The following is a 23,841-nucleotide window of genomic DNA, read 5'->3' on the forward strand; positions in this document are numbered from 1 at the left end:
TCATTTATTTTCTTATATTCTTAAAATGAATATTTCATACTTGTAATTTTAACAAAAACTCATTACTCCCAATCTTGTTTATAATGATTTAATATAATTTTAGTGTTGTACACCTAAACACATAGCCACAAAATGTCATGAGAATAAAACTAATCTTATTAGAAAGTAATTATCTGCCATATCCAAGATTTTCATTCAGATAGAATTATATAATTCACACTTATTTCTTGAATGAAACAAAAACAAATAATATAAATACAAAGCAAAGTTACTTCCTGTTCATGTTGTGTTTTGCAAGTCAGTATCTCCTTCCTAGTCAATTTAAGAAGCCTGCACTTTTAGTCCGCTTTCCGTTGTTATAAGAAAATACCACAGACGGTAATTTATAATGAACAGAAATTTATTTAGTTCACAGTCCTGGAGGCTGGGATATCCAAGATCTTTTAAAGTTTCATGTGGTGAGGGCCTTTGGGCTGTCCCCTACCATGGCATAAGGATAGAATGGTGAAAGCGCCAGCAATCACATGTGAAAGAGAGCTGGAGATAGCCAAACTTATATTTATAACTAATCCACTTCTCCAATGACAATATTAATCTGTTCATGAGGTCAGTCTGCTCTTTATGTAATCACCTCTTACTAGATTTTGCAGCCCAACACTTCTGCAGTGGGGATTAGGTTTTCAACACATGAAATTAGGAGGATACATTTAAACCATAGCACCCACGATGGTTAGTGATTGAGTTTTTAAAAATAATATTTAAATAAAAACTTTAATGAGGAATTTAGAAAGACTTCAAAGGAATTCACTGAGAGGAAATGAACCTACGTTTATGGAATGAAACAGTTAATATAAGAATAGATATATTAAACAAATTATCAACACTACAGTTACAGATATAGTATAATTATAGCATTGACCTTGAGTTTCTCCTCATCTAGCTAGTGGGATACAGATAAAAGTATGGGTATAAGTGCAGATACAGTTAAGAAGGATATAAATATATATTAATTAATATTTAAGAATAAAAATAATTTAATGATGGAAGGATACAATGAAGAAGAATAAACATAAAGAATTTGTTAGACCCACTAATCTTTATTATAAATAATTTAGAATCAGAGCCTAATGTCATAGCATGTTTGTCAAGCCCAAACCCAAGAAAGACTAGTACATTCCTGCATATATCCTGGCCTGGCTCCTTAATTTTTTGATTTCTCAACTTGATTTTGGTTTTCTACATCTCACAAAAGATCAGTCTTGCCACTTTTTAGTGTTAGAGCTCGAACGTTAATTTTAATGTGATTTTCTACTGCAATGGAGTGCTTTAACTAATAGGTTTTGTCTCTTTATTACTACCTTCCTTGACTGTTCTTTATAATCTATGCTGCACAAAACCATCCAACATGGTTTAGAGCAGAAATTATGGAGTCAGATATATAAGCATTTTACTCTTGGTTCTATAATCTAGCTGTGTGACATTGACTATTGATTTAACTTCTAAAAACTTTAGTTTTTCTAGCCAAAAAGTGGGGCAAAATAATGTTTACTTCATTCAGCTGCTGTGAGGACCAAATAAGATAGCATCCTTCAAAGCACAGAGTTTTGTATATAGTAAGTGTATTAAATAAATGCAGGGTGCTTTTGTTCTCATATTGGATTTGCACTTCTCCATTATAACTCCTTGTGCATAAATATACTTTGCTTTTTATTATTGCAATAAATGATTTCCCAAAACTCCATAGCTTTAGAATGGAAAATAGTATCTTCAAGGTCAAATGATACCATCAAGATTCTCTCTTTATTCAAAAATGGTCTTTTTTATGGTTATTTCCTTCACATAACTATTATCCACAATATAAATTAGGCCAGGCATGATGGCTCATGCCTGTAATCCCAGTACACTGGGAGGCCAAGGTGGGAGGATCACATGACCCCAGGAGTTTAAGACCAGCCTTGGCAATATAGCAAGACCCCCATCTCAAAAAAATAAAAACAATAAAATAAAATAAAATAAGTTATGGCTTTTATATTTGAACACACATGACGGTTTCCTTCTCTCTGCATTAGAGTTACACATGGAAAAATGTTAAATAAACACAAAAGAAAATAAAAACCAATTTCATATGTAAATCTGCAGCCAAAAAAAAAAAAAAGCCAAGAAGTGAATTGCAAATTCTGGAAAGATATTTTGTATAATGTCAGGATATAAAAAAAGGTTGAAGGTTGGGCTATGTTGGAATAAACATACTACACACACACACACCACACACACACACATGAACACACACATTTGAGCACATATAGACATGTTTAAAGAAAAACAATCAAGAATTTTTTTCAATAAATGTGTTTATCATCAGATATATTAAGTAGTACATTGCGTTATAATTATACTACCATATGTACTTTATAGACATCCCAAAATAGTTATTTTACTATTTCTATGATGACAATTGGTATTTTTCTGAAAGACACATAGGAAAAATGTAAAATCATAATTTTTTACCAAATTAAATATTAGTTGGTGCCAATGAATCATCTTTTGGCAGTAGTGCTAATGTTTTTATACTATCCTCTCAGTCAGTAGCCAGATTATAGAGCTGTTGCCTTTTCTTCTCCTGAAAAATATAATTATTACTATTTTTACCATATACTTGACTCCTTCAAAAAGATAAGCAAAGTGACAGATCTATAATCAAGTAGACATCACAGGTTTGAAAAACGAGCCAACCAAACTACTGCTTACTTTGTTCTTTAGTTATCAAAATTACCATATAGAATATTTCTCAAATAAACTGTCAATGACACGTGACTAAGTCACAACAAATTAATGTGTCAGGTACTATTCTAGGCACTTTCTATGGTCTGAATGTGACTCCCAAAATTCACGTGTTAGAAGCTTAATCCATAATACAACAATGTTGGGAGGTGGGGCCTAATAAAGGTGTTTAGGTCATGATTGTTTTGCTCTCATAAATTGATTAAAGAAGGCTTTCAGAAGTTATGTTCCTGCCTTTCCACCTTCTGCCATGTGAGGGATAGATTTGTCTTCTCTGGAGGACATAGCAGCATGGTGCCATCTTAGATATAGAAATTGAAGGTGCTGGCACCTTCATCTTGTACTCTCCAGGCTCCAGAGCAGTAAGAAATACATTTCTGTTTTTTTATAAATTACCCAGTCCATAGTATTCTATTATAGCAGCACAAAATAAGCCAAGACACCACTGGAAATACAGGACAGAAGAGAACAGACATTACATTCTGGTGTGGGGAACACAGAAAAATATAAATAACAAATAAGAGTGTATGTATTTGTGCTTGTGCGTGTGTGTGTGTGTGTGTGTGTGTGTGTTGCTAAATGCCTTTATTATTAACATATAAACCAGTGGAGTAATATATAAGATAAGGTGGTCAGGAAAGCTCTTTGTGACTTAGTGATATATAAGCAAATATTAATGAAATGAAGGCAAGATCTAGGTAAATATAATAAATATCAGGTCAAATATCAATGAAAGCATGGAAAAGACAAAAAGAAAAAGGAAGGAAGGAAGGAGGACAATAGGGAAGAAGATAGAAAAGGAAGAAAAGAAGACAATATATCTTTCAATGTAAACCGCCTTTTTTTTTCAAATAGAAAGCCTATGCTACAATCATTAGGAGAAAAAATCATAATCTTTGGTGTCCATGTAATTTCTACAAAAATAAGCCAAGAAATCCATAGTAGAACAGTTTGAGAAAAGACTGTATTTGATTTATACCTAAGGGAAAAATGTAAAAATCTCATAAAATTAAAGTACCATAAAATGTCACATATCAAAGAGGGCTATTCACAGTTAAACAATGTTTTATTAAGTAAAAATGTAATTAAAATGTAATGCAGGAAGAAAATATGGGAACTTATACAAAAAGAACAAATATTTGTGAACACATATGTGTGTATATATAAAATATATAGAGAGAGATTTATAGATATATCTACTAAAATATTCACTGTTCTTTTAATTCTTTTGTGAGTGTTGAGTGTTGCATTATATAGATCAAAACATATCTTCTTAAAATTAAATAGGAACATACCTAGCTATTTAAATCAAATTTAGACTTTATAGTTTTTTAAATATTTACATATCTTTCAGAAGTAAATTTAAAGCCTACCTTTTCCCCGAAGTTTTCCTTATTTTCCCTAGCAAAAAGTAGTATCTGAAACTTCATTTCACTTCATACATATTTAATCTATATCTATGCTGATGTACCTGCCTTTGCATGTTTTACAATCCCTAAAAGTGTATGTCTTGAACATAGTGAATGCTAAAAAATGTTGATGAAATAAGGAGTTATTCTAAGCCACAGGCATTTTTGAAAGAATGCTGTACCGTGGTCATATTTTGTGATTGTACCTTTGAAATAAGATATGCCTCAGTATACACAGAATAAAATATATAAAAGTAGATGTTGTAACATATACATACTCAGGAACATAGTCAATAAGTAAAATTTAGTTGTAACCACCCCCCACAAACATAACATCTGATTTTATATTCATAGAAGCAAAATCAAGTTGTCTATAAACATTTATAGAGGAGAAATCAGATCATTGTAACATAATTACTTAAAATGTTTTGGCACAACATTGAAAAGCCAGAGTGTAAAATAACAGAAATTACTTACAACCATTTCATTTAAAGACACCCAGCAATCTGGTGGGAAGTCCTGCAGTAGTGGTACTAAGAACTGAAGACAACCATCCCAGTGGCACAGGAGCAGCATCATGCCGATGAGATTAAAAATTCTCACCACTGCACTGGCGAGATCATATGTCATGTGGAATATCTGTTGACCAAAATATAAAATCAATTCTTACAATCAATTTTTTAGAAAAATCAAGCATACTACTGATAGTAGGCATTGATGTTGTGTGGCGTAAGCATTGACTTAATAAAAATATGGGAATAACTTGCAGAAATAGAAACAGATTACATTTCTTCATTTTTACAATAAGGTTGACACTCCACTTTATGAATATTAAAGCCAACTATGTTTCACGAGCAACAGATAGCATGAATATATAAATGTATGTATTAAAGAACACTGATGTTGCCAGAAGTTTTTCTTTATTGTTCTTTTGCATATTTTAGCAAAGCTACTTTAAAACAAGGTAGCAAAATTTACAAATGATGGGTAGCTTCTACTCTGCTTCTCATCCCTTGTTATATTAATAGATTTGTTGAAAGACAAAGAAAATACCCAAGGACTGAAAACCATATGCCAAAGGAGTTCAGCTGCAAAATATGAAGTAATATTGATAATAAATTACAGTTAAATTTATAGCTATGTGAGTGGAGATATTTAATTGTGGATACTGAACATAAATAGAAGCCTTTGAGATAAAGACTACCTGGATTTGGTTTAAAAACAATTGTGTAACACTTTTAAAAATCATAACTATTTCCATAAACTTTTTGTATTTTTATGGTACAGGCTTTACTTTTCAGTTACTCTTTATTGTTTGTATTTTCATGAAATTCAGTATGGTAGGTTAGATTATTCCAGAAAACACAAACATTATGACAAATCAACATAATCCATCAAAATTTTATAAATGGAAACAAATATCCATCTTTACATCTGTAACTACTCATTTTTCTAGAATTTACAAGAAATAGATTCAGAATGTGAGTCCTTTCTTTAGCAGTTTATTGTACTCTCTAACTGGCTGCTAATATAGTTTCTACTTATATTTTACCTAGTCTAGAATAGCAAAACCCACTTGGGAGCAGACCTACATTGTAGAATTAAGTTTTGTTATAACTGTTAAGGAATTACTGCATTAATAAATACAATTAAATATGAGTAAGTACATATAAACACAATAACTTCAGATATTTAGAGTCACTTTTTGTATAATTCACCAAAAGAATGGTGTGTTTTTGAAGTAACAAGGTAAACTTGTATTGAAATTTATCCAAAAAATGTAAAGAAAACAAAAAAAAAACTACATTTGGTTTTAGAAATGAGATCTTTGTAAGAAAACATCTATAATTCTTAAAATACACATACTGAAGTACTCAGAGGTAAAATGACAGGGCATCTGTGATTTTGCTTTTATAAAATAGCCAAAATCTGTCTTTAATTAAATGTTTTTCAGTTTGATATATTTCTATGAGCATTAATTCTTTCTTTAAACAATCTTTTTGACATAGTAATTACAGTGAGCAAAAAGATTATTTTTTGTGGGAATATACACACTGTTCTGAATTCTTTTTAAAAGAAAGTTGGCGGTTCTAATTTTAAGGGCAACAGACCACATATTTTGATATTCAGACAGCTATACACACAACTTCTTTTATAGCATTAAGAATTTTATTTTTCTGTAAGCTACTTTTTATTTTGGTTTTAAATTTTGAAAACCCACAGAAACATCCTTTTGATATTATTCCCTCTGATATTTCGTGGTCACTGAATACATAAATAGAAACTCTACTAACAATTTCATCAATAATTTCTCATTAAAAGTTATATACTAAAACATAATAAAAAAGCTTTCTACTGATAAAGTCGGAAAAAGTCATCACGGACTTAGTTTTTTTGTTATTGTTTAGTAACAGAATTTACATTTATATCTTAATCTTTCCTGAGAAAATCATTTAAGATGTCTTGTGGGTAAAGACTGCGTTTTGTTGGGAAATAGTGTTAAATTGCAGAATATAAACTTCTGGAAAAACCAGGAAACTTATCACATTTCAGCCCAATTATTTGAAGCAACTAATAACGATCTGAAAATATGACAAAATCCATAAATTATAAGTATACAGGCAGCGGCCATCATTCAATTATCAGGCTTTAGAGTGGAGTATGGAATGGTCTAGAGAACTAGCATACATTCTTAGTAGATCTGACTGGGTTTTTCTTGCATTTTCTACTTCCCTTTGGGAAATTAGATTCTTTTCATGGGCTCTTAAGAGATAATTAAGATAAAATAATATGCTGTTATTCAATTCCTTTAAGAAAACCCTATTATCTCTAAAATGTTCTCTAGAGAGACAGGACCACTAATTTCATAGAGGAAGTTAATGGGGATATAACATCAATGATAACACATTAGAAACACTTTTTGTTTTGCTACTACGTATTTTCATGAACTATTATAAGATTATGCCTAGATTCAAGCCTATCTGCTACCAAATAGTCATTTCCAATTCCATAATGTTAGGTATTGCTAGTGCTGGCTTCATACAGTAACTCTACTATCTTTAGAGTACTCGGTAAGAACTCACATAATTAATTTTATAAAGTCTCCCTTATGGACATTAATATTATGTGTTCAAAATTGACATCACTTTTGGAGCTATCCCAAAATTTAACTTTGGAGAAGGTACAAGCCAGTTGGGTATTTTTACACTGGTTAATAGCAGAGGCAAATTTCAACTAGTCAAACCCATATATCTTCATCTTTATTTATCTAACTGATAAAAGAGCATATGTAAAGTATATAATATTACTTGTGATGAATACATGAATGTGTGCATTATCTCGGCCCGATCTGATTGTGTTTTGAATCCTTATAACTAAGATACTCTGGCAGGCATAATCATTACATATGATCTGAATACTGAGATTAATGGCCCTGTTAAAACTTTACTCAAGGAAGATTGGAATGAGAAGGCTACTTCCTTATGGAGCATCTGTAGTTAGCCAGGTTAACCAAAGAAGGAAGCATCTGATCTAATTTATGCAAAGTCAAAACTTATTATTAATAAGGGCAGCTTGTAGGATAAATCTAAGTGTGACTTTATTCACCTTACTAATCAAGTGGCTAGCACTATTGATTAATATTTTTAGTTTTTCTTCATCTATAAGGTGGACATTCTTAAGTAATAAATTTCCATATAAATCAATTGTCTTGGTGCTATTGCATGAAAACTTGACTGCATGTAAAATGGCACCATGAATGACACTCAGTAAATTGTTACTAAATGAATGAATGAGAGAGTTGAAGGGGTTTAATAATAATAACATAAATAACCTTTTATGGTGTTAAGAGTGTACCACTTTGCTTCTGTATCTTAAACAAGGGAATTAAAACAAACAAAAAAATCAAAAACTTCATTATTATTTTCCATCTTCTAAGTAACCTGACTTAAAACCTAACCTGAGGGCTCAGGGTTGGGGTAACAGAAAGAAAGGCTCTTTTCACCGACTAGCAATATACTTGTAAGTTACTTTCAAGTGGTATTTACAGGAGTCAACTGAAAAAAATGTAATTAAAATAAGTTTTTCGGCCAGGTGTGGGGGCTCACGCCTGTAATCCTAGCACTGTGGGAGGCCGAGGTGGGTGGATCACAACGTCAGGAGTTCGAGACCAGCCTGGCCAATGTGGTGAACCCTTGTCTCTACTAAAAATGCAAAAATTAGCTGGGCGTGGTGGTGGGCACCTGTAGTTCCAGCTACTCAGGAGGCTGAGGCAGGAGAATCACTTGAACCCGGGAGGTGGAGGTTGCAGTGAGTCGAGATCATGCCACTGCACTTCAGCCTGGGTGACAAAGTGAGACTTTGATGTGCAAAAAAAAAAAAAAAAATTTTTTTTTAAACAACTCTTTAATCTTATTTTCACCATATCTGGACTACAAACAATGTCTTTAGGAGATACTGTGCTTTACATTTGTCCAGCTCAGGACATTGTGCTGTTCATGTGACCTTAATAAGAAGAAAGATCTGGTCACAAATTCTCATTGAACTTTTTTATATTATAGGTTTAGAATTTTATCTAGTTGGAGTCCAATAACTCCAGACAGGATAACTAATTAACTTTCTAAAACTGAAAAATGCTCTAGGATATTTTAAGTCAGAATCCCAAATTCTACCCTAATATTTGTGAATCGTTCATCATAAGTGTGATTTTTTGTGATATTTTCCCAGGAGCAATGTTTATTTCATCCTGTTTTTAAAAGGTCATTCTAAACTGCACTATACAACAGATATCCATAAATTGTCTTAATTATTTTAAAATGCTTCCATATTTTTTCCTGATGAACTGGATTCATCAGTCTTTCAATCTAATAGCTCGTATGTAAAACGAATGATCTTAATCTATGCTTAATTATTTGTTCTATTTTGTTTTCCTTAACCAAAAAACTATCAAAAATAATTGAAGACTTTTTATATTGTGCATTAAACTGCTTTTAGTCATTGACTTTACATACTGGGATAATTTCTGGGCTAGTTTGTGTGATCTCAATATTGATTCAAGACTTCTTAATACACCTTCATAAGTATCAAAATAAGATTAAGAAAATGGGCCAAAAATGGCTGTCTTGACAGAGAACATTGTATTTTACAAGGTATAAAACAAGATTGGATTCTTCTGTTTCTCTTTATATATCGGCACCTGCATGATTTATTATATTTTTTAGATGGAGTGTATACATACCATCCTGACACAAAATTTAAAAAATAGCTACTCAGATTCAGTTTTACTGTTAACATATATTCAGGGCTCAATATGTAATAGTCCTAATCAATGGTAAAATAAATATTTTAAAAGCCCTATTATACCTCTGTGATTCTTGCCCTGAAAGTCATTCAGGTCATCTTTCCATGCTTTAGGTACAAAGTGTAGAAGGTTTTACTTCATATGAGAGAATAACACTCTACACAGTAATCTCTTTTAACACTGACCAATGACTGCAGTCATCGGATGAATCTTATCAGTCCCTTTTTTAACTAGGACTTTATTCGGACTGAGAATAGCTTAACGTTCAGAAGGTCAACCATCTGAACATCTCAAAACTATCAGCTTCTGTCCATAGTCCAAAAGCAATAATCCACTCTTCAACCTCCTCCAAGTATTGTCTCATCCTCATGCTCTTGAGTGCTTTTTACCTGGATTCTTCTTTCCACTATTCCTTCCAAAATTCCTCCTACATAACCAATTAATTATCAAATACTCTCAGCCACCTCATGAAATGCTTTCTCTACTTCTCTGCTTTTCCTGAGACTTAAGACTCTCCCCACCACCTTCCCCTCCCCAAAGACGCAACTTCTCTGGTAGCTTTCTCAAAGTTTGTTCACTTCTTTCAAACTCCAATGTCTTAGGTTCTGATGTGAGTGCCCTTATTTCCTCACTGCCCTCTGACAACGTCACACATTATTTGTCCAGCTATATAAAAAATTATTTTCTTAATGTTCATTCTATTTGCCTATGCTACGCATAATTTTGCTCATTTCTGGCATCAAACAACCTCCCAATGTCCACGTGCCACACATCTCCATTTATTAAGGGCTCTGTCCTTTTCCACTGCATTTTCTCTGAAAAAAATGTCAACTTCTGATTAATCAAAACAGCCTTGTACACCTAAACTTTGGAAGATTACTGGAGAGCAAACTGTGTAGCTTGTACTACTTAAATTTTTTTAAAGGACAGCAACCTTAGTTGAGGCCCTCGGCAATGGTCTATCCATTTCCCTATTCCTAACAACATCCCATTCTCTCTTTCTACTTCCCCAAAGCCCATGACTATCTTCTTCAGTTTCAGCTTAAAGTTTTATATTTTCGAAAGGAATACTCTTGTAGTTGAATTCCCTCAACTTTGACCCCCATACCTTCAAGCAAATATATATTTGTAATTTTATTATTTGTTTTTTCCCAGTCTCAACAGATGTATCTTATATTCCTAACAAGTCCTTACTAACTTTTAGATATTAATCTGATCTGTCTTTCTAGAAACCCACTCAATTCAGACCTCCTCAACCTGTGGTAAAAACCAGATCTCTCCCTAACAGTTGTGGATAGACACTTTGTAAAATTTAGAACAAATTGATTAATATAAAATTAAAATTTAAAAAGAAAATTTAAGACATACATAATATAAACATACTGCTTATGTGCTTGGCTATGGTGGCAATATCAAACTGACATAATTTTACTTGACTACTTTTTCTCCAGAATCATTAACTTCATCTATGCTAGATTAACCCCCAAAGATTTAAAAACAATAAAATCTCTCAATTCTTAAAACACATTTTAATTGAAAAAGAATCTTCATTGCCTAGGTATTTTCCTAATTCTTTTTTTCCCTCTTTTTAGTCTTCTCTGTTTAGCTTCTCAAACACAACTCATCGGAACTTTGAGACACAGAGAGAGCTGGCCTGCCCTACAGGGAAAACAAATTTCTTTTCATGGCTATACGTACACATTTCCAGGAGGCACAAAGCAAAATTTGATTTCCAGAAGGACAGATGTGTCATAGCTACCCTGGGCCTCTGATTCTCAAACCAACCCATACATGAGGAAAATGTGAAGATACTTCAGGCTGACTTTATTTTCCCAAATGGTGTATCAAAACTTAAGAAGTCTTTCTTCTGAGCAATCTTTTTGAAGTGGCACAGATATGATGATATCTTTGAAACATTAGAGAAATATATGTCTCATTACATGACTGCAGTAAACAGTACTTTTCATAAAGACGATATGCTCATACAAGTAGTTATAGAACAGAATGTATTCTTTATCAATCATGAGCTGTAAAATAAAGTATAGGTGTATATGTTATTTTAATCCACATGTTCCTTTAATAAACATATACATGTTTGCATAAAATAAAAAGGAAGCAATTTTAGACATTTTAGTTATTTTTTAAAAACCTGTTATGTTTCTTAACTACCTTTTCAACTATATTTTACCTTGGCTGTTACTCAGAATTTCTACATATGTTTCATTTTGTTTGCTGCTAGATGATTTACCATCCATTTCTATGCATATATAATTTTTTGCATAGAATTTTAATTTCATCTATCTGAAACATTTACAAAAAGTGTGTTTTTTATGGAAACTTGTTATTTATTTAGCTTTAACAGTCTGAGAATAATCAGAGATAATGTATTACTAAGAGAAATATCAACAAATGGGAAACTTACAATATGAGTCCTTTGAACATTTTTGGTAGGAAACAATGACAGGAAATAGGTATAATGTAAACCGTAAAAGTACAAACTTTGAAATCTGTCAAGCACAATGCCTGGTGGCACAGAGCTCGTGCTCAACAAATGTTTTTCCTCCTATAGAAGTTATTCAACTAACAAATCAGTTTGAATAAAGGGGTCAGTATGAATAAATATCTAACTGAGCTGAACTGTTTCTATTACTTTTACTCATTTTTCTTCAAATTTCTTTTTTTTATTATTATTATACTTTAAGTTTTAGGGTACATGTGCACAATGTGCAGGTTAGTTACATATGTATACATGTGCCATGCTGGTGTGCTGCACCCATTAACTCGTCATTTACCATTAGGTATATCTCCTAATGCTATTTCTCCCCCCTCCCCCCACCCCACAACAGTACCCAGAGTCTGATGTTCCCCTTCCTGTGTCCATGGGTTCTCATTGTTCAATTCCCACCTATGAGTGAGAACATGTGGTGTTTGGTTTTTTGTCCTTGCAATAGTTTACTGAGAATGATGACTTCCAATGTCATCCATGTCCCTAACAAAGGACATGAACTCATCATTTTTTATGGCTGCATAGTATTCCATGGTGTATATGTGCCACATTTTCTTAATCCAGTCTATTATTGTTGGACATTTGGATTGGTTCCAAGTCTTTGCTATTGTGAATAGTGCCACAATAAACAGACCTGTGCATGTCTCTTTATAGCAGCATGATTTATAGTCCTTTGGGTATATACTCAGTAATGGGATGGCTGGGTCAAATGGTATTTCTAGTTCTAGATCCCTGAGGAATCGCCACACTGACTTCCACAATGGTTGAACTAGTTTACAGTCCCACCAACAGTGTAGAAGTGTTCCTATTTCTCCACATCCTCTCCAGCACCTGTTGTTTCCTGACTTTTTAATGATTGCCATTCTACCTGGTGTGAGATGGTATCTCATTGTGGTTTTGATTTGCATTTCTCTGATGGCCAGTGATGGTGAGCATTTTGTCATGTGTTTTTTGGCTGCATACATGTCTTTTTTTGAGAAGTGTCTGTTCATGTCCTTTGCCCACTTTTTGATGGGGTCGTTTGTTTTTTTCTTGTAAATTTGTTTGAGTTCAGTGTAGATTCTGGATATTAGCCCTTTGTCAGATGAGTAGGTTGCAAAAATTTTCTCCCATTTTGTAGGCTGCCTGTTCACTCTGATGGTAGTCTCTTTTGCTGTGCAGAAGCTCTTTAGTTTAATTAGATCCCATTTGTCAATTTTGGCTTTTGTTGCCATTGCTTTTGGTGTTTTAGATGTGAAGTCCTTGCCCATGCCTATGTCCTGAATGGTAATGCCTAGGTTTTCTTCTAGGGTTTTTATGGTTTTAGGTCTAACGTTTAAGTCTTTAATCCATCTTGAATTAATTTTTGTATAAGGTATAAGGAAGGGATCCAGTTTCAGCTTTCTCCATATGGCTAGCCAGTTTTCCCAGCACCATTTATTAAATAGGGAATCCTTTCCCCATTGCTTGTTTTTCTCAGGTTTGTCAAAGATCAGATAGTTGTCGATATGCAACGTTAATTCTAAGGGCTCTGTTCTGTTCCATTGATCTATAGCTCTGTTTTGGTACCAGTACCACGCTGTTTTGGTTACGGTAGCCTTGTAGAATAGTTTGAAGTCAGGTAGCGTGATGCCTCCAGCTTTGTTCTTGTGGCTTACGATTGACTTGGCAATGTGGGCTCTTTTTTGGTTCCATATGAACTTTAAAGTAGTTTTTTCCAATTCTGTGAAGAAAGTCATTGGTAGCTTGTTGGGGATGGCATTGAATCTATAAATTACCTTGGGCTGACAACTTGGAATAGGTCAAAAAACAAAAATGTTTTGATAGCTGACATTTTGGTATAGTTATATTTTAATATTATAAAGTCATATTTAAAGTATCACCTATTTTAATATGATAGGTTATTTTTTAACTGAATCTACCCAAATCTTTATAATTCTTAAGTTCCTTAGGAAAAGAAATACATCTTTTCAACTTTCATGATGACCATGTGACAGGTCAGAACATTTATTTATTGTACCATGCCCTGGAAAAATGAAAGAGCAAGCATAACCTCATAGGCTTAATTTACTTTAAAAAGCAGGTTAAGTGATGGGAAAATCTAATTATGAATGAATATTGGAAATGACCCTACTAAGAAGAAATTTCAATGGATTAATACTCTAAAAAACAGACTAAAATTAAACAATTTAAGATCATTGTCTATTCCTCTATTACAAATTTCAAATGGCTGCAAATGTAGATGATATTTACAAATTGTGCAACCACTGACATATTTAAATGAGGCAAAAACCACATATCTTATGATGGATCTTTGAACCTCATTTTAATGATGTTTGTCTGAAGATTATTTGATGTTTACTATACACACTTAATTTCCAGATGTAAGTCAGCACTAATATGTTGATTTGATTAAATATCACTATTATTTTCTGAAGTTTTTTTTCTAAAATTTATCTTGAGAATTCAAAATAAAATACCAATTTTTAAATTAAAAAGGCAGTGTTTTTTTATTGTGTAATTCTTACACATTAAAAAGAATAATTAAAAATACTAATTATAAAGGGGTGTGTGTGTGTGTGCATGTGTGTGAATGTAGAGAAAGATGGTGAAAAAGAAAACCAATAGACAAATTAGCAATATTCTATTAACTCTGCTTTGGTTTTTCCACTAAAATAAGTGAGAGTGAGCCTTACATTGGGGTAAATTGCACAATGTCTTTGACATCCCAGCCTCCTCTCACCATTTTAAGTCTAAAAAGGCATATGCCAACTCGCTTATTGCACCATTTGATAGGTGAACTCTATAGGGGAGATAACAGAAAGAAAAACAGGCTTCTGAAAAAACTGTTAAGATGAAAGCAATGCTTATTCATATTTTTTTATGCACTGGTCATCACAGTTACATCATGCATTGGCACAGCGTCTTGTTATTCTGGCCAGGTAAGCCAGTCAAGTGCAGAATATTAATTTATTTGAGTGGGTTTGTGTCAGAGATGGTCTGGAAGAAACAGAGGTGTTGGTTTGCTGTCTTGGCATATACCTTCCAAAAGAAATCACTAAGTATATGATTTTGGTGTTAAACCAATAATATTGCACTACAATTCTTTGTGAACAAACCATGCATTCTTCCATTTGATTGAACTTAATAAAATATAAAAACATATTAGTGCAACCCCCCTAAAAAAGAACGTAAACCTTAAAAAATAAGGAAGCATTGGCAAATTTGCTAGCACCCCAAGAAACAATTGAGTAAGACTTGATCTACTGGAAAATGGCATGATTTCAGATTCACTAGTTGGACACCTTCCAGAAGGAAGGCATCATAATGCTCCATCAATTCAGGTAATAATAGTACATATAGATACTTGATAGATCACCTTAAGTGCCAAAAATATTTAACTATATGAATTGTCGAAAGTTTATTGAAGTAACTAATCTACGTGAAAGCATCCTTAAAAGTAATAAGCCTTATTTGTATAAGTTTGATTTTTCATATCACTGAAACCACCTGTTAAGTATTTGCTATGTGCAGAAAGTAATATTAGGCACTGGGTTCACCACTGCTTATGACAACATCTTCCACATCCTCACTAAATCACATGAACCCTTACTTTTCTAGAGACCTCTCACTTGCTTTAATCAGCACTCATTTTTCTCTAGACCTACTGGAGAGCTATCATAATTGTTGTTTTCTTTAACATTATCATGTAATTTCCTCACTGTGTCTCAGCTTGTAGTTTTATTTAAGTGGGAGATTGGTTAGAAGAATAGGTACATGTTTGACAATATCTTTCTGTCTTACCTGTTTAATAACACCTTGTCTGGATATAGAATTCTAGATTGAAAATAATTTTCTCCCAGATACTTAAAGACTTGACTCCATTCCTTCAAGCATTTATCGAAACTATATCTTTCCCTAAACATAGGTTTAATTTCTTTAGTGAAAAGATAAAGAACTTTACATTAAGATAAATAAAAATGGCCCAAAATCTATGCGTGTGTTAAATGGGTGGGAGGCAAGAAATGGACGATGATTCATGGAGGTATAGGACTGACCTTAAATTGAAATTCCTTCCAATATCCTGACCTATTGCTCAATTACATTCTCCATTATAACTTCTGCCTCCGACTCCAAATGTCTCAAAGATTCTACTGTACAGATTGGCCCCCATTTCTTTTGCAGACTCAGTTGTAGCATATCTGCGAAAGTGATTTTATTTCCTTGTGTCAGTCTGCATTCTTCCTCCCCTTGTCTTTCAATCCTTTAAATGTTCTGTGTATTGTTTTGTCTTAACGAGTTCCTTGCATTTGTTTCCTTTTGTTTTATAGATGTATTCCTTTACTCACTTTGATTCTTTAATTGTTTTGGACTCAGGAGCAACAGAAAGCCCACATGTGTTATCTTATCCCTCCTGTTGAACCATGAACGTTTATCTTACAATGTGTATTTTCTTCAATCATTTGAATTGGACTTACATAACATTGAAAGTATTTATATAACTCAAATCCATTAACTGCATGTTTGAGCTTCATACACTTGTATTCCAAGATAAATTTGAAATCACTTTGACAGTCCCTCTCCAATTCATAAAATTAGGTTGGACTGCTGTTACTGATTTAATTCATAAATTGATTTGTGTCTATCTTTATTTTTTCAAAACCTTAATTTACCTCACATTCAATCTTTCCTTCCTTGAAAATATGGTCCACTTGGCATCCAGAATTATCATTTTACAATTCAAACCTGATCATGTGATTTCCCGCTTGAACTTTCACTAGATATTCAAGAAATCTTTACGAAGCCCATATTCTTGGCCTGGCATTAAAGGTCCTTTGTGATGTGGTCTCTGTACTACCATTTTATTCTCATCTTTCACCCTTGTTCTGTAGGTATTCCAAGCTTAAGGCAAACAAAACTTGTCATAGTACCCTTTAACATGGTTGATCAGAGTCTGCATTTGTTTACATGCTATTCGCTCCTTGTATACTACCTTCCATCCTATTCGTTTTCTGACCGATGATCTTATTCATACTCCAATGTTGCTTCCTCAGGAAAGACTTTTTTGGTCTCCCCAGGGAGAAAATTAAGCATTTACTCCAATAGGGGCATGTCCTTAACTCTGTAAAAGTGTTTAATGCATTGCTATAATTACAGGTTTATGTGTCTGTGTTCTTACTAGATAGTGAGCCCTAGAGCTCAAGAATTGTATTCACAAAACATGCACTTAACACATGTTTAGAAGAAAGTAAAAAAATGGAGGAAAAGGGGAGAGACAAGAGGAAAGGAGGAAGGGAAGGAGGAAGGGAGGGAGGGAGGGATGGAGGGAGGGAGGAAAGGAAGGAAGGAAGGAGGAAAGAAAGAAAAGAAGGAAAGAAGGAAAGGGGGGAGGGAGGGAGAAAGTAGAGAGGGGGGAGATCCCAGTTCAGAAACATTTGGTATAATTATATATTGTTTCCAAATACTCTTTGTGACAATAGAATAGGGCCTCTAATGTGAAAAGAATACTTATCACATGTCTGTAATAAAGTAAATTTATATACACATTCCGTTTGTAATTTTAATACCCATTCATTCCAGAATACCTGTCATCTTTTGTTACATCCTTCATCACATCACAATATCCATGTAGTCTTTGTCATCATTGTGGTCTGTCCTCATTTGAGCTCTTAATTACAAAAATTTCATTCTCTGGTCACATCTTTTTTGTGTGTCTAGCTTTTAGCTGTCATTGTCTTACTCTCTCTGAACTGTTTTTTAATTGTTTGAAATGCCTAACCTTTACAGAGTTCTACTTTCTCCTGCTCTCTTTTCCTTGCTCATCATCGCTTTTTTCCATATCCAGTCTGACACAAAGATCCATTATTTCAACCAGTATCTTATCAAAATTTTCAATACTCTTCTCCTTTGTTGTATTCTTATGATAATATTTTGTTCCAATATTAACTGACTGTCCAGTTTCTAAGTTCTGTAACATAAGCTTCTATATATCTCTAGAGAGAACCTTACAACTGCACAACTACTTCATGGTTTTAACATCAACTATGTTTCCTATACTGTCCAGTGATATTGGCGTATTTCTAGATAGCATGCATATATTCTCCAGTGCAGCTAGTTAAAAAACTTACCCAGATTTTCCAAAATCTATCATACTAAGCCTGCTTACCTCAATCATGAGAATACACTTAACTTTCAATTTTATTGAGAAAACATTGTCATTTACAAATATCTACACTTACCCTTTCTCCTTACACTGGTGCATGATGTGTCTCTTTTTCTCTCTGATGCCGCACCTATGTGTCTCTTTTTCTCTGTGATGCCTCACCTATTTTTTTTCCTTCCTATATCATCAGTGACATTGCTTCATTAATTACCTCCTGTCTTCTTCCTAGGGCTCTATGTCTGTTTTTCCTCACCATCATTTAAGCATGCTTAAATCTTTCCTATATTAGAAAATTATGTTGACCTGGTATTCCTCTCAATCCTCTTTACTAATGTCTAATTTTCTTCTCAAACACTGAAAAGTTACTTACATCTTCTTCACTTTTTATCATGCATTCAACTTTCAAACATCTTGTAACCTGGCGTTTCCTATCTGTCATCTGAAAACATCCATGATAAAATTTTCATATAATGCTGTTGCTGAATCCAATTAAAAATTTGTAAGCCACATTTGGTTGACCTCAAGGCACATTAGTTTATAATATAGTCTTTGATACTGCTTTCTCGGTTTCTGAAATGCAAGTTTCTTTCTTGCTTCTGATTTAATTCCATTTTATTTGTCATTCATATTGAGTATCCTCAAAATGTTCACTCTCAGATCTCTCTAGTTCCACTCTACACATTTTAGTTGAGGGAATCTTCCACATCCATAGCTTTCCATTATTACTTATAATCAAGGCACTCCATAACCTTGACCTGTACTGAAGAAAAATTTCTTAATTCTAAAACCCATAATCAAGTCAATCTGAAGATGTCCAAAATTATATTAATCTCTCTCATACTCTACTTCCCTATTTCATCCTCTACATAGTATAATACACATTGATCCTGCAAGTAGCTTATCATGAGGATAATGCTAGACTTACTCAGTTCCCTTGACATTCACATGTAATTGGTGACTAAGTTCTATAAATCTCTCTCTGTAAAAATTTTTAAACTGTAAATTCCCTACTTTGGACAATTATCATCTCTCACTTGAGTTTTTTCAAAACCTCCTAAATTATTTTCATGTATCTAGATTTTCCCTCACTTACCCTGCAATTGGAGATTTCTTTCTAAAACATAAGTATGAAGATGCCACCATCCTGGTTAAAAATCAACAATATTTCATCAAATTTAAGACAAAGGGCAAGCTCTTCAGTTTAACATATAAGACTCTTCATGATGTAGTCACCGCTTTCTTCAAGCTTCATCTACTTCTCAGTTTTTTAGCCTACATATTTATTTTCTTTTGGTCATTTTACTTGAAAAAGGTATAATTCACTCCTCCTACTATGGGTTATACAATCATTATCATCAGTAAAATATAAACTTGTGGATGGGAAGGATCATATCTTAACGTCTTGGTATCTCAAGGACTTTTAGCACACGGTTATTTAGAATGAGAATAAAAGGGACACATTTTGAATGTTGAAAGAAAGGGAAAATGAATGAATAAAATCTATAACCTGTTAACATTAATTCAATTACTTTTATTTAAAATAAACAGCACACAAAGATTGAATTCAAAGTGTCACCTAGTTTAAAATAACCTGTATATCTTTTGAAAACCTGAATGATTTTGGTGAGATATTTATTTTTGCTGTCAATTCTCATAGAAACTAACTTAAATCTGTCTCTTCATTGTTTATCAATAATGTAATAGTGAACTGAATTATGAGTATATAAAATAAACTAGTGATTAAGTAAATTTTGATTATACATAATGAGTATATGAAAGCAGTGTTAATTTATGGTTATTGTCACGTGTTCTACAATCACAAAATCGTTATTACTGGAGGAACTTGGTTTCTGTGCTCTAAATGCATGCTATGCTAGCAGAATTTTTAAAATATTGATGGATTGGAAGTATTGTTTTTATTATGACACAGACTATTTTGAGATTTTGAGACTATTTTGAATTATTCAAAAATATTAGTCTCCATTGATATTGGATCTGACAACATAAAACCCTCTGTATTTTAAGGAGTTCCAGATCCATTATCAATTTGAGATAATGGGCTAACTCTGTAATGGAAAACTTTGACTGTGCCAAAATCGACTCTAAAAAATGAGATCTGAACGTATTCCTATTGAATTGCCATGATTTAACTCAATAGAATTCAGTATTTCTGACAAGTTCTAAATGGAGGCGTCCAAAAGGTTACTATCATTATTATCTGGGCTTTCACCCAGCATTTAAACTCACAAATCGCTGTCATGTTTTCTGCTAAATTCAGCATTGATTCTGGCCTCCACATTATTATTTCTTTTTCTTTTGGTATGTTTATGTAGCATGAGAGTTAAGAGAAGATAGTATTTTATATTATGTTTAGCATTTATTTAGAGAGAAAAAATGCACTTTTATTTTGAGTCTAACAACGGAAAAACGTTTTAATACGTCTACATCTATATTTACATTTCTGTCAACCCCTTTTTCTAAGTCTCTTCAAAAAGAATCAGCATTTCCTAAAAGACACAAATATATCCAAGAGGCCAATTTCTGAGTTGCATATACAGAATGTCATAGATGATAGAACTTTTAGCATTACATTTTAAATGAAAATATTTTACAAAGCATATTTTAAAATCATAGGTGAGAGTAGCTATAGGACAATATTTTTACAATTAGAGAGAGGTAAAAGCATTCTCAAGGTTTCTATAGATGCGGTCAATGCCACAAAGCTCTTCTGAGGATTTTAGAACCCTAAAACCCTCTCTCTTTCACTCTCTCTCTCTGCCATGTGAGGATGCAGCAAGAAGGCAGGCAGGCCTCTGCAAACTGGTAAGAGAGCCCTCACCAGATACTTCATCTGCTGGCATCTTATATCTTGGACTTTCCAGCCTCCAGAACTGTAAGAAATCACTATGTATTGTTTAAGCCACCCCAGTCTATGATATGGTGTTGAGCCACCCAGTCCATGATACAGCCTCCAGAACTGTAAGAAATAACTATCTGTTGTTTAAGCCACCCAGTCTATGATATTGTTTAAGTAGCCCAAGAAAACTAAGACAAGGGAGGCATCAATTTACTGTTGGATTTCTTGACCTTTTTTTCACCTTACTATAATTTTATCTAGCTTCTTTAAAAACTTAGGTCTCAGCATGGCCTTTAATTCCTCCTGAAAACCTTCCCTGCATGCTTTGGGGTTGTATTGGAAATCCCTTCCTTATATGTTCCCAAAGCTCCCTTTATTTTATTTTAGCATTTATCATGCTGGGGCATAATTGCCTGTTTATTTGTCTGCCCTCTTCATTAGACTATATGCCCTTTATACACAGGTTGAGGATCTCTAATATGAAAATCTGAAATGCTCCAAAATCCAAAACATTTTGAGCACTGCCATGATGCCACAAGTGAAAAATTCTGCATGAGTACTTAATGCAAACTTTGTTTCATGCACAAAATTAATTAATATATTGCATAAAGTTACCTTCAGGCTATGTGGATAAGGCTAAGTAAAGGATTAATAAATAACTGTGGAATTAAAAATAATAATTTAAATAAATCTGCAATAAAATAAATCTAGCAAATTGTGCTCCATATTATTCCCAAGATACATTTATATCACCCCAAGGCATACGTAGATGAGTTGTTACAATTACATCAGGACATAATTTCAAAATCCTACCACCTAGTATAAATCAGCACTGTGTCACTGACAACACTTTGTATTATACCATGATTTCTCAAACTAACTAAAACATTTGTTCCAGAAACAGAAAACTTCCATGTCTTCTCACTTTATCAAGAAGGTCTGGGATTCAACCAAAAAAAAAAAAAATAGAGGTGAAGGGTAGACTATGATTATCTTAACAACATTGCTCAAGTTTAAGAGACTAACACATTGTTCAGTAAGTAAATATTGAGGAAGACAACATAATCATTCAGAATGGTGATCTAAAGTTTTTCTACAGAAGAAATATCACAAACTAAAGTACCTAAAAATGTGCTTTGAGAAATAGTAGATAAAAGCCAATATGAGCACTTTTAAAGTCAAAGGCAGGTTTTCTTCAAAAGAATAGGAGAGAATAAAGGTCAGGGAAAAAAATAGCTCATAGTTTTATTGGTGAGCAGGTCAGGAAACCTGGTAATATGTGTTTGTAAAGATAACATAGACAATAAATAAATGAGGGAAGAAGATAAATTATTCAAAGAAGAATTTAGAAAAGGAAGCATAAGATAAATTCTTTGAAAAACAACAATAAAATTTTAGTCAAACATATTTTAAGTTAAATAACATAAGTAAGGTGCAAAAATGTATTGCAAATATATAAGGAAAACACTAACACCCAAATAGAAAATAATGTAAAGGGCATAACATGTCTCACTAAAGAAAAAATAAGCCAATAAAAGTATAAATGGCATTCAACCTCTGCATAAAACAAAATTTTAAAACAAGCTTTAAAATGAATGGTTTTTAATGAGATACCATTTTCCTACAAGCATAGTGGTTAACTTGGAATATATTATTCTGTTGAGAACGTAGAAAAAAAGACACTCATTCACTATTGGTTAAAGCATAAATTATATAAAATAACAATAATACATCAGTATTTCCAAAAGAATCCATATACTTTGAGGCGCCTATAATCCCAGCTATTCGGGAAGCTGAGGCAGAAGAATTGTTTGAACCTGGGAGGTGGAGGTTGCAGTGAGCAGAGATTGTGCCACTGCACTCCAGCCTGGGTGACAAAGAGACATTCTGTCAAAAAAAAAAAATCCATATACTTTGAAATAGCAAATTAAAAAGTAAAAGCCAGCTTTGTGAAAATACTCAGAACTGTGGCCAAATAATGTACATAGGGTGCTCAGGGTAAATCAGTGAAAAAAACAGAGATTTCTACTGTTGTAAAAATGAAGAAGTTTACATTCTATTGGGAAAAGGGGCATAGATAATAGACAGTAAACAAAATAAATATATTAATTATGTAGAATGTTAGCAGATGCTAAACTTTATGACCACAACAATGTCAAAGCTGAGCAACGTCAGATCAGTTAATGCAGATGGCTTGTCCGAAGAGGAACAAGGGTTTGAGCACCTGCAATACAAAATGGGATTATCAGCACATCAGCACAGGTAGGCCTCATTTTTAAAAGGGTCGGATAAGGTGATAGTTATCCGTACTAATTCTGAAAGAAACGAATCACAGTGAGAGAGATCAACCAATGAATGTAAGGGTCCTAAAGTGATGCATGTCTGGAATATTCAAAAATGCTAGGCAACCAATGTGGCCAGAACAGAGTAGAAGAAGCTTTCTTAAAACTGAAGCCAGAGAAATATAATGTGTGTGGTGTGTCTGTGTAGATTTTGTGCAGCAATACGAAAACCTTACTGGTGAGTAAAAGTTAGCTAAGAACAATGAGGAATAAGTAAAAGTAATAAAGAATGAGCTGAAGAAGGCAGGGCGTGGTGGCTCATGCCTGTAATCCCAACACTTTGTGAGGCTGAGGAGGGCAGATCATGAGGTCAGAAGTTCAAGACCAGCCTGGCCAACATGGTGAAACCCGTGTCTCCTAAAAATACAAAAATTAGCTGGGTAAGGTGGCACGTTCCTATAATCCCAGTTACACAAGAGGCTGAGACTGGAGAATCTCTTGAACCTGGACCCAGGAGGCAGAGGTTGCAGTGAACAGAGATCATGCCACTGCACTCCAGCCTGGG

General features: G+C 33.4%; 1 protein-coding gene across 1 annotated transcript in view; it reads right to left on the bottom strand.

Annotated features, from left to right (window-relative positions):
* HCN1 (hyperpolarization activated cyclic nucleotide gated potassium channel 1) overlaps positions 1-23,841 on the bottom strand; it is a 424,192-nt gene that overhangs the window by 190,469 nt on the left and 209,882 nt on the right. Inside the window, exon 3 of the mRNA XM_002815543.6 lies at positions 4,668-4,829. Within this exon, the coding sequence (XP_002815589.3) occupies positions 4,668-4,829 (162 nt within the window). The remainder of the gene's footprint in view (positions 1-4,667; positions 4,830-23,841) is intronic.

This window comes from Pongo abelii, chromosome 4, assembly GCF_028885655.2.
Source record: "Pongo abelii isolate AG06213 chromosome 4, NHGRI_mPonAbe1-v2.0_pri, whole genome shotgun sequence".
Lineage (NCBI taxonomy): Eukaryota > Metazoa > Chordata > Mammalia > Primates > Hominidae > Pongo > Pongo abelii.